This window comes from Octopus sinensis, linkage group LG17 (assembly GCF_006345805.1).
Source record: "Octopus sinensis linkage group LG17, ASM634580v1, whole genome shotgun sequence".
Taxonomy (NCBI): Eukaryota; Metazoa; Mollusca; class Cephalopoda; order Octopoda; family Octopodidae; genus Octopus; species Octopus sinensis.
Window position 1 is genome coordinate 14072254 of NC_043013.1, and position 13439 is coordinate 14085692.

A 13439-nucleotide genomic window follows, 5' to 3' on the forward strand; every position below is an offset into this window, starting at 1 on the left:
ATAAACACAAATACATACATACATACATACATACATACATACATACATACATACATATATATACATAAATATATAAACATATAATTTCTGTGTATGTAAACTCTTTGTTTACATAAATGCTTTTTAAGACAAATATTAGGTAGTTGGTATAAGATAATCGTGTTTCTATGCATATATTGATCTATTTATATAGATATTGATTAATAGATACATATATCGGAATGTGCAGTCATACATAAATTGAGCACACATACATATGCATACATAAAGCTGTGCACATATACATAAATGCACATACATACATACATATATAGATTATACATAAATATATAGATATTCATCTTATGTCTGGATAGCCTTTGACGCAAAAACTGCATTTATTGGAATGGTAACTTCGCATGAGACATGGAGGAGGATTTAAATATATTTTTGTTACGGAGAAATAAGGTTTGTTCCTTTTAGTTTTTTAATTTGTGTGTGTGTGTGTGTTTGGTCTGAAGTTTTTTGCATATATTTGTTTCACACTCTCACTTTTCTCCTTCTCTGTTGACTCTTTTGCCATCATTATTACCCCCCACCCCACCCCACCATCATCATCATCATCATCATCTTCATCATCGTCATCATTGTCCTTGTCATCATCATCATCACCATCACAATAATGCAACTAGCTGTTTGAAAATTTGGCACAAGGCCAGACAATTTTGAGGGCAGGGGAGAGGGGGGAAGAAATTAAGTTGACCTCCTCACTGCCCCATACTTGACTGATACTCTATTTTGTCAAACCTGGAAGAACGAAAGACAAATTTGAACTCGGAATGTAAAGAGTCGGAAGAAAGGCCCCTTATAATAATAATCCTTTGTAATAGACACAAAATCTGAAATTTCGAGGGAGAGGACTATTGATTAAACTGACCTAAGTATTCAACTGGTACTTTTTTTATCAACCCCAAAAAGGTGAAGGGCAAAGTCAACCTAAACAGAATTTGAATTCAGTATATAAAACCAGTGGATATGCCGGAAGCATTTTTTCTGACATGTTAATAATTCTGCCATCTTGACACCTATAATAATAATGATAATAATAATAATAATGATAATAATAATAATAATAATAATAATAATAATAATAATAATAATAATAATAATAATAAAAAATAATAATAATGATAATAATAATAATAATAATAATAATAATAATAATAATAATGGCTTCAAATTTTGGCACAGAGCCAGAAGTTCATGAGGGAAGGGAAGTCAATTACATTGACCCCCCCCCCCCAGTGATTGAGTGGTACTTATTTTGTTGACCCTGAAAGTATGAAAAGCAAAGTTGATCTCAGGGTAATTTGAACTCAGAATGTAAAACTGAAAGAAAATGCCACAGAACATTTTGTCCAGCATGCCAATGACTGTGCTAGTTTGCTGCCTAATAATAATAATAATAATAATAATAGTTTGCCGAGGTCAACTTTGCCTTTCATCCTTTTGGGGTTGATAAATTAAGTACCAGTAAGACACTGGGCTTGATGTAATCAACTAGTCCCCTCCCCACAAATTTCAGGCCTTGTACCTATCATAGTAGGTACATTAGGTATGATAAAAAAAATATTGAGACAAATGCATAACAAAAACACCAGGACTTACAAATATATATAACATACAGAAAATTGCACTACTGGGCACTGCACACATTCTACACAAAACACTTTCAATATGGTAACCGTAAGAGCACCACAACAAACCACAGCACATACCCAAGGCACACAGACCTGCGCTCAGTAGTGAAGTCAAAGCATGCTATAAAAATAAAATAACTGGATGATGATGATGATGATGATAATAATAATAATAATAATAATAATAATCTTTTCTTTATTAACCACTGAGGGTTCATATAAAAGATTGGAGACAATGCAGGACAGTACAAAACAAGTGGGATTGGAATGTGTAAATAAAGAAAAACAATAAAAATTAAACAGTTAAATCCCCAAAAGTGGGCAACTTCCAAGGGCTGCTTGTGGAAACCCCAGAAAAACCACGAACCCCCTGACCTCTTGGGCAAGTACCCTTTTCTCTTCATCCAACCTTGATCTTGAGTTGCTTGCTTAGAGTATGCCTATTCACTCGAGCCTTTCGTGCTAGATTCACCCAAAATCGCTGGAAGGCAGCACCTCCCTCTCTATCCTCACTTACCTTTTCTATAGGGTATCAGACAAAATACTTCGTAGTATTGTTTCTGGATCTTTATACAATGAATTCAAATCTTGCTAACATCAATTTTACCTGTCACTCGTGTGGTGGGGGTCAGTGAAATAAATTACCAGCCAATGACAAGAACTAACCCCATTCCTCAAAATTACTGGCCTTGTGCCTAAATCAGAAAACACTATTATCATTCAATTCATTTTTATTGTGTGCTCTCACCACTCTTTCAACCACAGTTGGTAGCGCAGTTTGTTTTGGTGTTCTTATTTTTACAGTAGTAAGGCGGTGACCTGGGAGAATCATTAGCATGTCGGGGGGGAAATGCTTAGCAGTATTTTGCCCATCACTACATTCTGAGTTCAAATCCCACCGAGGTCAACTTTGCCTTTCATCCTTTTGGGGTTGATAAATTAAGTACCAGTGAGACACTGGGCTCGATGTAATCAACTAGTACCCTCTCCACAAATTTCAGGCCTTGTACCTAATGTATAAAGATTATTATTTTTCCAGTATGAAAATACTTTATGTAAGGGATGTTTGGCCTCGGGACTGGCATGAACTGATTAGATTTTGGGATTGATTCAGTACGGGACAAGGATTCTGGATTATTTTTCCTGTTTTTTTTTTTTACTTAATTTTTGAGAATGGTCGGGTTCATTTTTAGTATTCTCATTTGTGAGAGCAGTTGTGTTTATTTCAGATATTCTCATTTTAAAATTCATCAGGGTCAACAAAATAAGTACCACTCAATCACTGGTGGGGGGTGGTCAATGTAATTGACTTCCCCCTCCCTAAAGAACTTCTGGCTCTGTGCCAAAATTTGAAGCCATCATCATCATCATCATCATCATCATCATCATTATCATTATTATTATTATTGAGTGAGAGAGCAGTTCATGCCATCAAAGTGACACTGGGGTAAAATATACGAAGCCCAATATACCCACCATGACTACCCGTCTGATAAGGGTACACCAGGCACATGCATCACAACCATATGTGCACGACATGGTGATCTCATATCAAGATAAACAGCACATTATTATTATTATTATTATTATTATTATTATTATTATTATTATTATTATTATTATTATTATTATTATTATTTCAGCTATATTTATTTTGTATTTTATCTGAACTCCTGAATGCAGCTCTGTACACTTTGTTTATGTTTAGTATTTTGTTTGTAATATTTTCTGTTGTATCAACAGAGAACTCAATGTTCAGTACTGGTACTGTATATATATTAATGTATACAGTGCTAATAATGCACATTGTATATATATATATATCTGTTTATGCAGTGCTACTGCAAACCAGAGAATGTTTCATACACTACCTGCATATATTTTGGACTAACAGATTTGATTCTGTCTCTAAAGTGGCACATGCATGCCATGTTGATAAGCTGCATCTACAGTGAAATATGGATCTCATGCTTTCATTCTAGGAATCACACTCACTTGCTTATGACCAAGATGCCAACTTAGCCATGTGCCTTTACAAGTCTCAAAATACTCCGCAAATGTCTGAAGAACCCAGTAGCATAATATCCTGCATGTTGTATAGAGATCTTTAAATCCTGCAGTATTCTCCATACAATATGGTTGCAGTCCCTGGTGGTGAAGGTGTGTGACCTTGCAAGTCACATGTTTGTTTCAATATTAAGGGCAGCGAGCTGGTAGAATCGTTAGCATGTTGGGTGAAATGCTTAGTCGTATTTCGTCTGAGGTTACGTGCTGAGTTCAAATTCCGCTGAGGTTGGCTTTGTGTTTCATCCTCTCGGGTTGATAAATTAAGTACCTGTTGCATACTGGAGTTGATCTAATTGACTGGGCCAATCCTCAAAAATTTCAGGCTTTGTGCCTAGAGTAGAAAAGAATATTAAGGGCAGCAGGTTGGCAGAATCGTTTACACGCCGGGCGAAATGCTTAGCGGTAGTTCGTCTGACGCTATGTTCTGAGTTCAAATTCTGCCGCGGTCAACTTTGCCTTACATCCTTTCGGGATCGATAAATTAAGAAACAGTTAAGCACTGGGGTCGATGTAGTCGACTTAATCCGTTTGTCTGTCCTTGTTTGTCCTCTCTGTGTTTAGCCCCTTGTGGGTAGTAAAGAAATAGAAATAGGTATTTCATCTGCTGTTACGTGCTGAGTTCAAATTCGGCCTAGATTGACTTTGCCTTTAATCCTTTTGAAGTCAATTAAATAAATACCAGTTATGCACTGGAGTCGATGTACTCGGCTTAATCCCTGTCGGTCCTTGTTTGTCCCCTCTATGTTTAGTGCCCTGTGGGCAATAAAGAAATAAACATTGTAAGGTTGTAAGTTTGATTCCTTGTCTGGGTATTGTACTGAATCCTTGAGCAAAGCACTTTACTTCAAATTGGTTCAGTTTACACAGATGAAAATAGGTTTCAGCCAACAGCTTGTGCACCTCACTCTCCCTCCCTTCAGCTGTCAGGTTTTCATTGTCTCACTGGGTCAAGGAAGGGTAGGCCAAGAGAATGATTATGTCTGCTCATGACTACATCAGCATCTAAAACAATGAGCAAAAGCATGATACAAGCTGCCAAGGTCATACTTGTTTACAAGTGACAGCTAAGCATTTTTTTTTTCCAACCAACGTGGCAATATACTCTATGTTGGGTACACATGCCATAGTCCTGCGGTACACTATACATTTAGTTGTAGTACCTAATATTGGTATTTTCTTTATATCATATACTGATACATGTATGACATGTGGGTCTGATTATGGGTTTAGAATTTGTTTGATCATTATTAACAAGGCCCCCTACCTATTAGGGATTGCTTCTATTGTCTTTGTCATATCCCCTTGTTTGTTCCTCATGTAGAAGTAGACGGAAACTGTATAGAGTCAGACATACAGTGTGTGTGTGTGTGTGTGTTATTGTATTTCAAGATTTCTTGCCAATTGAGAAAGAGCCTGTTTCTAACCTAGATCCAAGCCTCCTTCACTGGACTTTGAACAACACCAACAGAGTATTTTTGTATGTATGTATATGTGCAGATTTGTATGTTTTGTTTTATCTTTGTATTCTCGTGCACATAGCTGCATGTCTAGACATGCACATATATACTTTAATGATGAATGCCTGGAAAGTTTTACAGATTTTTACAGTCCCAGTTATGGATTGGATCTGTAGTCTACGAATCAGCCTTTTCCATTCACAGTTTGAGAAGACTTATTCTCAGGATTGGTATTTAGCAGTGTGTTACATATCCCATGTATGTATGTATGTATGTGTGTATGTATGTATGTATGTATGTATGTATGTATGTATGTATGTATGTATGTATGTGTGTGTATGTGTGTGTGTGAGTGTGTGTATGTGTGTGTGTGTGTGTGTGTGTGTGTGTGTGTGTGTTTATCTGTGTGTGAGCATATGGATATCTTTTATCTTTTACTTGACTGCAGCCAAGCTAGGGCACCATCATTAAGGGTTTTAGTCAAACAAATCAACCCCAGGACTTATGTCTTTATTTTTATGCTTAGTACTTATTCTATCAGGCTCTTTTGTCAAACTGCTAAGTTATGGGAACGTAAACACACCAACACTGGCTGTTAAGTGGTGGTGGGTGACAAACATAGACACAAAGACAAACACCACACACACACACACATACACACACACACACACATAGATATATACATATATACGATGGGCTTCTTTCAGTTTCCATCTACTAAATCCACTCACAAGGCTTTGGTTGGCCTAAGGCTATAGTAGAAGACACTTGGCTCAAGATGCTACGCAGTGGGACTGAACTAGGAGCCATGTGATTGGGAAGCAAGCTTCTTACCACACAGTCCTAAATTTCTAATTATGCATGTATATGTGTGTGCATTCACGCATATCTATGTGAGTGTTTGTATTTGTAATTTTCTGAAAATTGCTGAGCTACAAAAAGTGATATTGCTTTTCTAGTTAACAAATTATCTGCTGGCTCCGCACTTTTGAAAAGGTGCAGAATCCCTTGCTTGAAAAAACATGTTGGGTTAGTGAAAAACAGGAGGGTTATTTGGCTATAAAATAATGCTTCATAATAAATATATCCAGCTAACCCATGCTACCACAAAAAAGTGGACATAAAAATGAGAAAAGAAATAAACAAATGGCAGTGTATGTCAACAGAAATAAGGTTAAGAAAAGGTTAACATCTCATCCAGTTTAGCTTTGGCATCTTGTCACCACCACCCCCAGCTTCTTTCTTGCTACTCTCTGCCTTGTATAATGTGGGGCAGCCATTTATCTCTTCTATACTGAGACATCTATACTTGTCTCTTTCTATTGTCCTGTAGACGCTCAATATCTGGCCTAAAACCACTGTTGCCCCTCTCAAATACTCACCACTGCCCCTTAGTTGAGAAAGGGAGGTGGTTTTATGTTTCCATTTTTTCTCCCTGTCTTGCAAGTTACTTGGTGACCTCATTAGTGCTGGTGCCATAAAAAAAAAGCACCCAATACAGACTGTAAAGTGGTTGGTGTTAGAGAGGGCATCCAGCCATAGAAACCATGTCAAAACTTACATTAGAACTTGACACAGCCCTGCAGCTCACTGGATTTTGTCAAACCATCCAACCCATGGCAGCACAGAAAACAGACATTAAATTACAATGCAGACAATGATGGTGATGATGATGATGATGTTGATGTATATGTGACAAGTAACCTGACACCTCACCCAGTTTAATACTACCGTCTGGCCATTGAGTTCACACTGTTGCAATCATTCTGACCATGTTTCCAGTCTGAGGAAACTGTCTTCCTATCAGTCACTGAGGCTTTAAACAGCGAGTGGGAGAGGTTCATGGATAGTACCCTTCCACCCTGACTAAACAGCTTAAAAAAGACAAGAGAGAGAGAGAGAGAGAAAGAGAGAGAGGGGGGAGATAAATGTGTCAATTTTTCAATCTTGGATTACAGAATTTGTGCAATGCCCTCATAATCAAGTATGCTTGACTAATATGAAAAATTGTCTGCATAACAGAGATAAGAAACTGGAAGAGAGTGCATTGATGAGAGTGGGTGAGGAGAATGAGGGAAGCCTCTATGTAGTTGCTTGGTCTGTTAGAGATAACAGCTAAACCCCTTCTAGATCACACTCTTTTGTCTTCCATCAAAAAGAACACGAAAGATGCAATCCCTTTTATAGAGAATAATGGTTCCTCTTGGCTGCAATGTCTTTCATCATAGATCTGCTCAACCTGTGTTGGCTGACCAGGGGCTAAATAACAGTAGAATGTAGTGTCTTCCTCACAGGTATAATTTCTACTTGTGCTTGGTCAGATGCTAAAAAAATCAACAATAATGATAATAGCAGCAGTAGCAGTGGCAGCAATAACAACAACCATCTCCATAGCGACAGAAGCTTTAAGATTAATTAATAAAAGACAGCAATGGGACGAACAGACAGATACTCCAAAAAATAATAACCCTTCAATCTTGTATCACTAAGAAACCACTTACAAACCCCTCGTTGGTTCTTCTGGTTTGACCAGTTGGATAAAAACCTGAATATGGGTGGAAAATCCTGCCACCCCACACCAACGCCACCCCATAATTCCATTCCCCTTCTCCTCACTCATTCTTATCATTTGTTTTCTCTTTTAATTCTTTATATGTATGTTGTTGTTTTTTTGCATTTTTTTTAATATTTCGATTTTCTTTTTGTTTCTCTTTGACTGATGTACTCTTGTCAGTGAAAACAGGATGGATCAGTCATAATTGCATTCATTTATCATTTATCTGTTGCCTTTTACTGGTTTCAATCAGTTGATTGCAGCCATGCTGGAGCAATGTCTTGAAAGATTTAAGTCAAATAAATTGACTCTAGGATTTTTTTTTATAAAGTCTTGTACTTATTTTATCTGTCTGCTTTTGATAAACAGCTAAGTTATGGGGATGTAAACAAACCAATAATGGTTGTCAAATGGTGGGAGACAAACACAATCACATGCACACATTCATATATATATATACATATAAAGCAAATAAGTAACAAGGATGTCCAGGCATATCCTTGTTACTTATTTGCTTTTTGTTCACCTAATTTCAAGCTGTGCAGACAATACTGGACAGATTTGGTGCATCAACTTAAGTACCTAATTTAACTGAATCTTAATTGTGTATATAGATATGAGCTAAACGCCCCCCCCCCGTCCAATGGATGGTGCTGAGTTGTCAAATATTTAAACCAAATTTTCTCAAAACAACTTGTCCGACCGTCCCATAGTCCTCCCCTTTGAGAAACACTGATTTAACCTAAATTTGAGACACCAGCAAAAGAAGAAATAACGATAGACTTTTTTACCTATTCCAAAGAAAAACGATTTTATCCACACAAATATGCAACCGAAGAGTTTAAAGTACCAGTAATGATAAGACTGTTGACTGGGAGAACACAAACATAGTTTAAATAGTAAGCTTGGCAGGAAAGAAATTTGCCTTTAAGCAGTACAAAAACAATAAAAAATAGAAGGTGCAGTTATGTACAGGTTGACAAAAGAAAAGCGGGACAAACATGGCTTTATTGATTGCATTCTCATGTGGAATCGATTTTTGTAATTTTTTCAAGACTTATATACGCCCTGATACTGTCGGTATCTACATATCAAATTTGAGTGCAATCGGATGGAGGATGCCCGAGATCCAAGAAAACACACACACAGACAGACGGAAAGGATTTTATATAATAGATGTGTGTGTGTGTGTGTGTGTATGTTTAGAGCTGTTTTGTGTGTGTGTGTCTTTCTCGTGACATCATGTCATAGATGTAAATGAATGTCATTGTCTTATAAGTTGTACAATTTGTTTCTAATATTCCTGTAGAAACATATCTTGCCATGAGGAAATATTACTTTGCATGGAAACAGGGGAAAGATGGTGACATGAAGGCAATCTGAGTATACAAAAATCTACCTTAACCTCTTAGCATTCAGATGATTCTGTCAAATGAAAGCTTATTTATTCATATTGTTTCGCAGATTTCAAATTATGTGATTGTTTGTTTTTAGAATGGCATTGTAGGGCAGGTTCAAGGGGTCATTCTTATTTCTTTACTACTCATAAGGGGCTAAACATAGAGGGGACAAACAAGTACAGGCAAAGGGATTAAGTCGATTACATCGCCCCCAGTGCATAATTGGTACTTAATTCATCGACTCCGAAAGGATGAAAGGCAAAGTCGACTTTGGTGGAATTTGAACTCAGAACGTAACGGCAGACGAAATATTGCTAAGCATTTCACCTGGTGTGCTAAAGTTTCTGCCAGCTCGCTGTTAGAATGACTCAAGGGGTCATTCTGGCCAGTTTGAATGTAAAATAGATAGAATATTTGGGCTGGATATGGCTGGTTTAAATGCTAAAAGGTTAATTAATTACTTGGCTTTTGCTTCGGTTAATTGTGAAAATAACAAAGAAGCTGGTGTTTGCAACATAAATGAATATGAAATTTTGATGGATAATTTTAAATTCAAATCACTTTAAAATCAGAAAGTTTGTATCAACAGAACCAGGACAATCTTAGGTGTATGATATATTGGGTTGTCCAGAAAGTCCGTACCGATTTTTAAAGGAAAGAAAAAGGTCAATAAATACTTGCCATTACATTTTTAATCAACCAAATATAAACCATTTTGTTGCACAATGCGTCTCCATCTTTCCTTTAACTGGAAAATACCCTCTTCCCAGAATTGTGGTGGTTTCATGGCAAAGAATTCATCAAGGTATCTTTTTACATCATCCAAGGAATTGAAATTTTTACCATTAAGACTATTCTGCAGAGACCTGAATAAGTGGAAATCTGAAGGAGCAATATCTGGTGAATATGGAGGGTGGGGTAACAAATCCCAGCCCAAGCTGCCGCAATTTTTGTTTGGTTCCCAAAGCATCAAGTGCCGAAAATGAACTTTCTTATCTTCCATTTTAAAGGGTTAGAGAATTAACACATGTTATAGGAACATAAACCTTCTTCCACAAAAAGATAGCTTAAACTATGCTCTAAATGGAGGTGTAGTCAAATCCTATTTTACAGACTCAACCATGTTCTAAAATAAGTCGAAAGGTAAGCTACTATAAATCGGCACAAACTTTTCGGACAACCCAATAAAAGCAGAAAATTTGTATCATCATCATTTAGCAACCGTTTTCCATGCTGGCATGGGCTGGGTGGTTTGACTGAAAACTAGTAAGCCGCACCAGATTCCAATCTGATTTGGCATGGTTTCTACAGCTGGATGCCTTTCCTAACACCAACCATCCCAAGAGTGTAGTGGGTGCATTTTACATGCCACTGGCATGGTTGCTAGTTGCAAAACCCTAGCATTGGCCACGACTACGACCTCACTTGGTTTGCCAGGTCTTCTCAAGCATGATATATTGCCAAAGGTCTCAGTCACTTATCACTGTCTCCATGAGGCCCAAACATCAAAGGGTGCTTTTTACATGCCACTGGCATGGGTGCCAATTACACGACACTGGCATTGGCTACTGTGGGATAACATCAGCTGCTGGGGAGCTGACCAGAACTTGGGAGCTGACCAGAACTATGGGAGCTGACCGGAACTTGGGAGCTGACTGGAACTTGAGAGCTGACCGGGACTTGGGAGCTGACTGGAACTTGGGAGCTGACTGGAACCTGGGAGCTGACCGGAAGAGGAAGGGCGCAGGAGTGACGCGTGCGCAGGCAGGGGATAATTGGACCTTTTCGATCGGGGTAGCCAACAGTGCTGGACGTCTGAGCACTTTAACAAGGTAAGGGAAAAAGCAGTTGCTATTTTTAGCGTTCGGGTCGGGCTACATGGAAGGGTGTGTTACCACCTGCGAGGTCTGTGTTGACGAAGAGAAGGCAGGTGTCTTATTTCAAATGTCCTGCATATACCACAACCTATTTCAGTGCTCCACATAAGACGTCACCACGATGGCAGCTAAAATCAGGATCTCCAGCGACGTTACCAGATCCTTCCGCATACACTGCAAGCTACGACTGCGGTTTCACTTAGTTGTGGCCGAAGTGAGTGTCATGTAACTGTTACCCCCAGTATCAAAATAGTCTTTGGTGTCTGATGACATCAAAAGAGTTAATGTTACATCCACTTATTCAGTGTTAACCCAGCATTTAATAGCAACAAAAACAACAAGAACAACAACAACAAAAGCAACTACAATGACAACGAAAGCTACAACTACAATAATAAAAACCATTAGCCTTCTCAATAGCGTTTTCTGTTATTTGGCCTTAAGTCCAATTAAGGTAGACAGATAAATCCTTCAATTTAAGAAGACAATAAGGGCTTGAAACTTAATAAGTTATAAAAACAGTCTTTAGAAAGCTTTGACAAAGACTGAATGGCCTTTCTCGTTTTCCTTTCTAATTCCTGTCAGCTGTTTCTCTGTGTATGGAGGTATTTATAAATGAATAAATAGAGATGTAGGTATATATACTCATGGTTTATGCACGTACATACATGTATGTATGCATGTTTGTATGCATATACACACACACACACACACACACATGCATATATATGCATGTGTATGTGTGTGTATTTATGTATGTGTGTTTGTATATGTATGTACATGTATGCATATGTCTATGTATATATATATATATGTGTGTGTGTGTGTAAGTACAAATGTATGCGTATGTCCATGTATACCTATATGTGTGTGTATGTGCCTGTATTCATGTATGTACATATGTATGTATGTGTGTGTGTATATATATATATATATATATATACCTTATCTTTTCTTTCATCTTTAACTTGTCTCAGTCATGTGACAGTGGCCATGATGGGGCACTGCCTTGAAGGTCTTAGTTGAATTAATCGATCCCAGGGCTTTTTGTAGCCTGGTATTTATTCTATTGGTCTCCTTTATCAAATTGCTAAGTTACAGGGACAAAGCACTCAAACACTGATTGTCTAGAGGTGAGGGACAAACACAGACACAAAGACATACACACATATAGACACGCACACATACACACACACACACGTATATACACACACAAAGGCTTCTTTTAGTTTCCGTCTACCAAATCCACTCACAAGGCTTTGGTCAGCTCGAGGCTATAGTAGAAGACACTTGCCTAAGGTGTCACGCAGAGGGACTGAACTGGAACCAGGTGGTTGGTAAGCAAGTTTCTTACCACACAGCCATGCCTGCATATGCATAATATGTAACATTATTTGGGTAGTGACCTTATAACGCGCTTCACAAAGCTCCTCTACGATCGTTCTTTGGAGCTTCTGAAATGAAGTGTGTGTTTATTTAGGAATGACATGCATGTAATGACATGCATAAGATCTGGTCATCAAATCTAAGTAGAGACTTCAAACTTGAAATATTCAAAGCCACAGTCGAACCAATCCTACTATATGGCTCAGAAACCTGGACGTTATCAAAGAAGCTTGAGAGGCGGTTGGATGGAACCTACACTCGCCTCCTTATGAGAGCTCAAAATCTCTCGTGGAAGCACCATCCAACCAAAATGCAAATATATGGGAAACTACCACCTGTGTCATCTCTTGTGAAAGGTAAGAGAGTCCAGTTTGCTGGACATTGTTGTAGAGCTGAAAAAGAAGTAATTTCTACTCTTCTCCTCTGGAAGCCATCTACTCGCAACACCAGAGGGCGCACACTCTCCTACCCTGATGTAATCTCCAGGGATACAGGTATCCAGCAACAGGACCTCCGTAATGCTATGATGGACCGTGAAGTCTGGCGCAACATGGTAAATTCCATTGTCTCGACCACGGTCGAACAATGATGATGATTATTTAGGAAAATGTTTAAATACATGGAAAATGGTCATTATTGAAACCGTAACAAAAATGAAATACATAAGTTATGGTGTTCTGAAGAACCTGAATGAAAGAAAGCACTCCTCGAAAAATACAAATTTAAATAACCATATAACTATGTGTATGTAGACAGGTGCATAATAGAAACATATGTAAATTACTATTCATGCGCATACAGAAATATACAGGAAATGTGAATGTTGATATGCATTTAAACAGGAATGTATAAGTGATTAGCTGTCAAAACCCGGATGGAAAAAGGAAAAAGAAAATGAAATTATGGAGACAGATAGAAAAGGAAAGAGTCTAAAATCTCAAGAAAAACATTGTTTTCTACTTTAGACATGATGGCCATAGTGAGATAAAGAGATGGCCAACAAAAGTAAGCTGTTCACC

The 13439-nt window shown here is 37.9% G+C and overlaps 2 protein-coding genes across 7 annotated transcripts in view; both read left to right on the forward strand.

The window, feature by feature from the left end:
- Positions 1-13439, forward strand: part of LOC115221048 (transient receptor potential cation channel subfamily M member 2-like) — a 706843-nt gene that overhangs the window by 365269 nt on the left and 328135 nt on the right. The window lies entirely within an intron of this gene.
- LOC115221098 (rhophilin-2-B) overlaps positions 1-13439 on the forward strand; it is a 109863-nt gene that overhangs the window by 41007 nt on the left and 55417 nt on the right. The window contains exon 1 of one of the 2 annotated variants that reach the window (XM_029791314.2): positions 1-447. This exon is cut by the window's left edge and continues 7 nt beyond it. The exons of the other annotated variant lie outside the window; for it this stretch is intronic. Coding sequence (XP_029647174.1) covers positions 406-447 — 42 coding nt within the window. The 5' untranslated portion in view covers positions 1-405. The remainder of the gene's footprint in view (positions 448-13439) is intronic. 2 annotated transcript variants of the gene reach the window in all.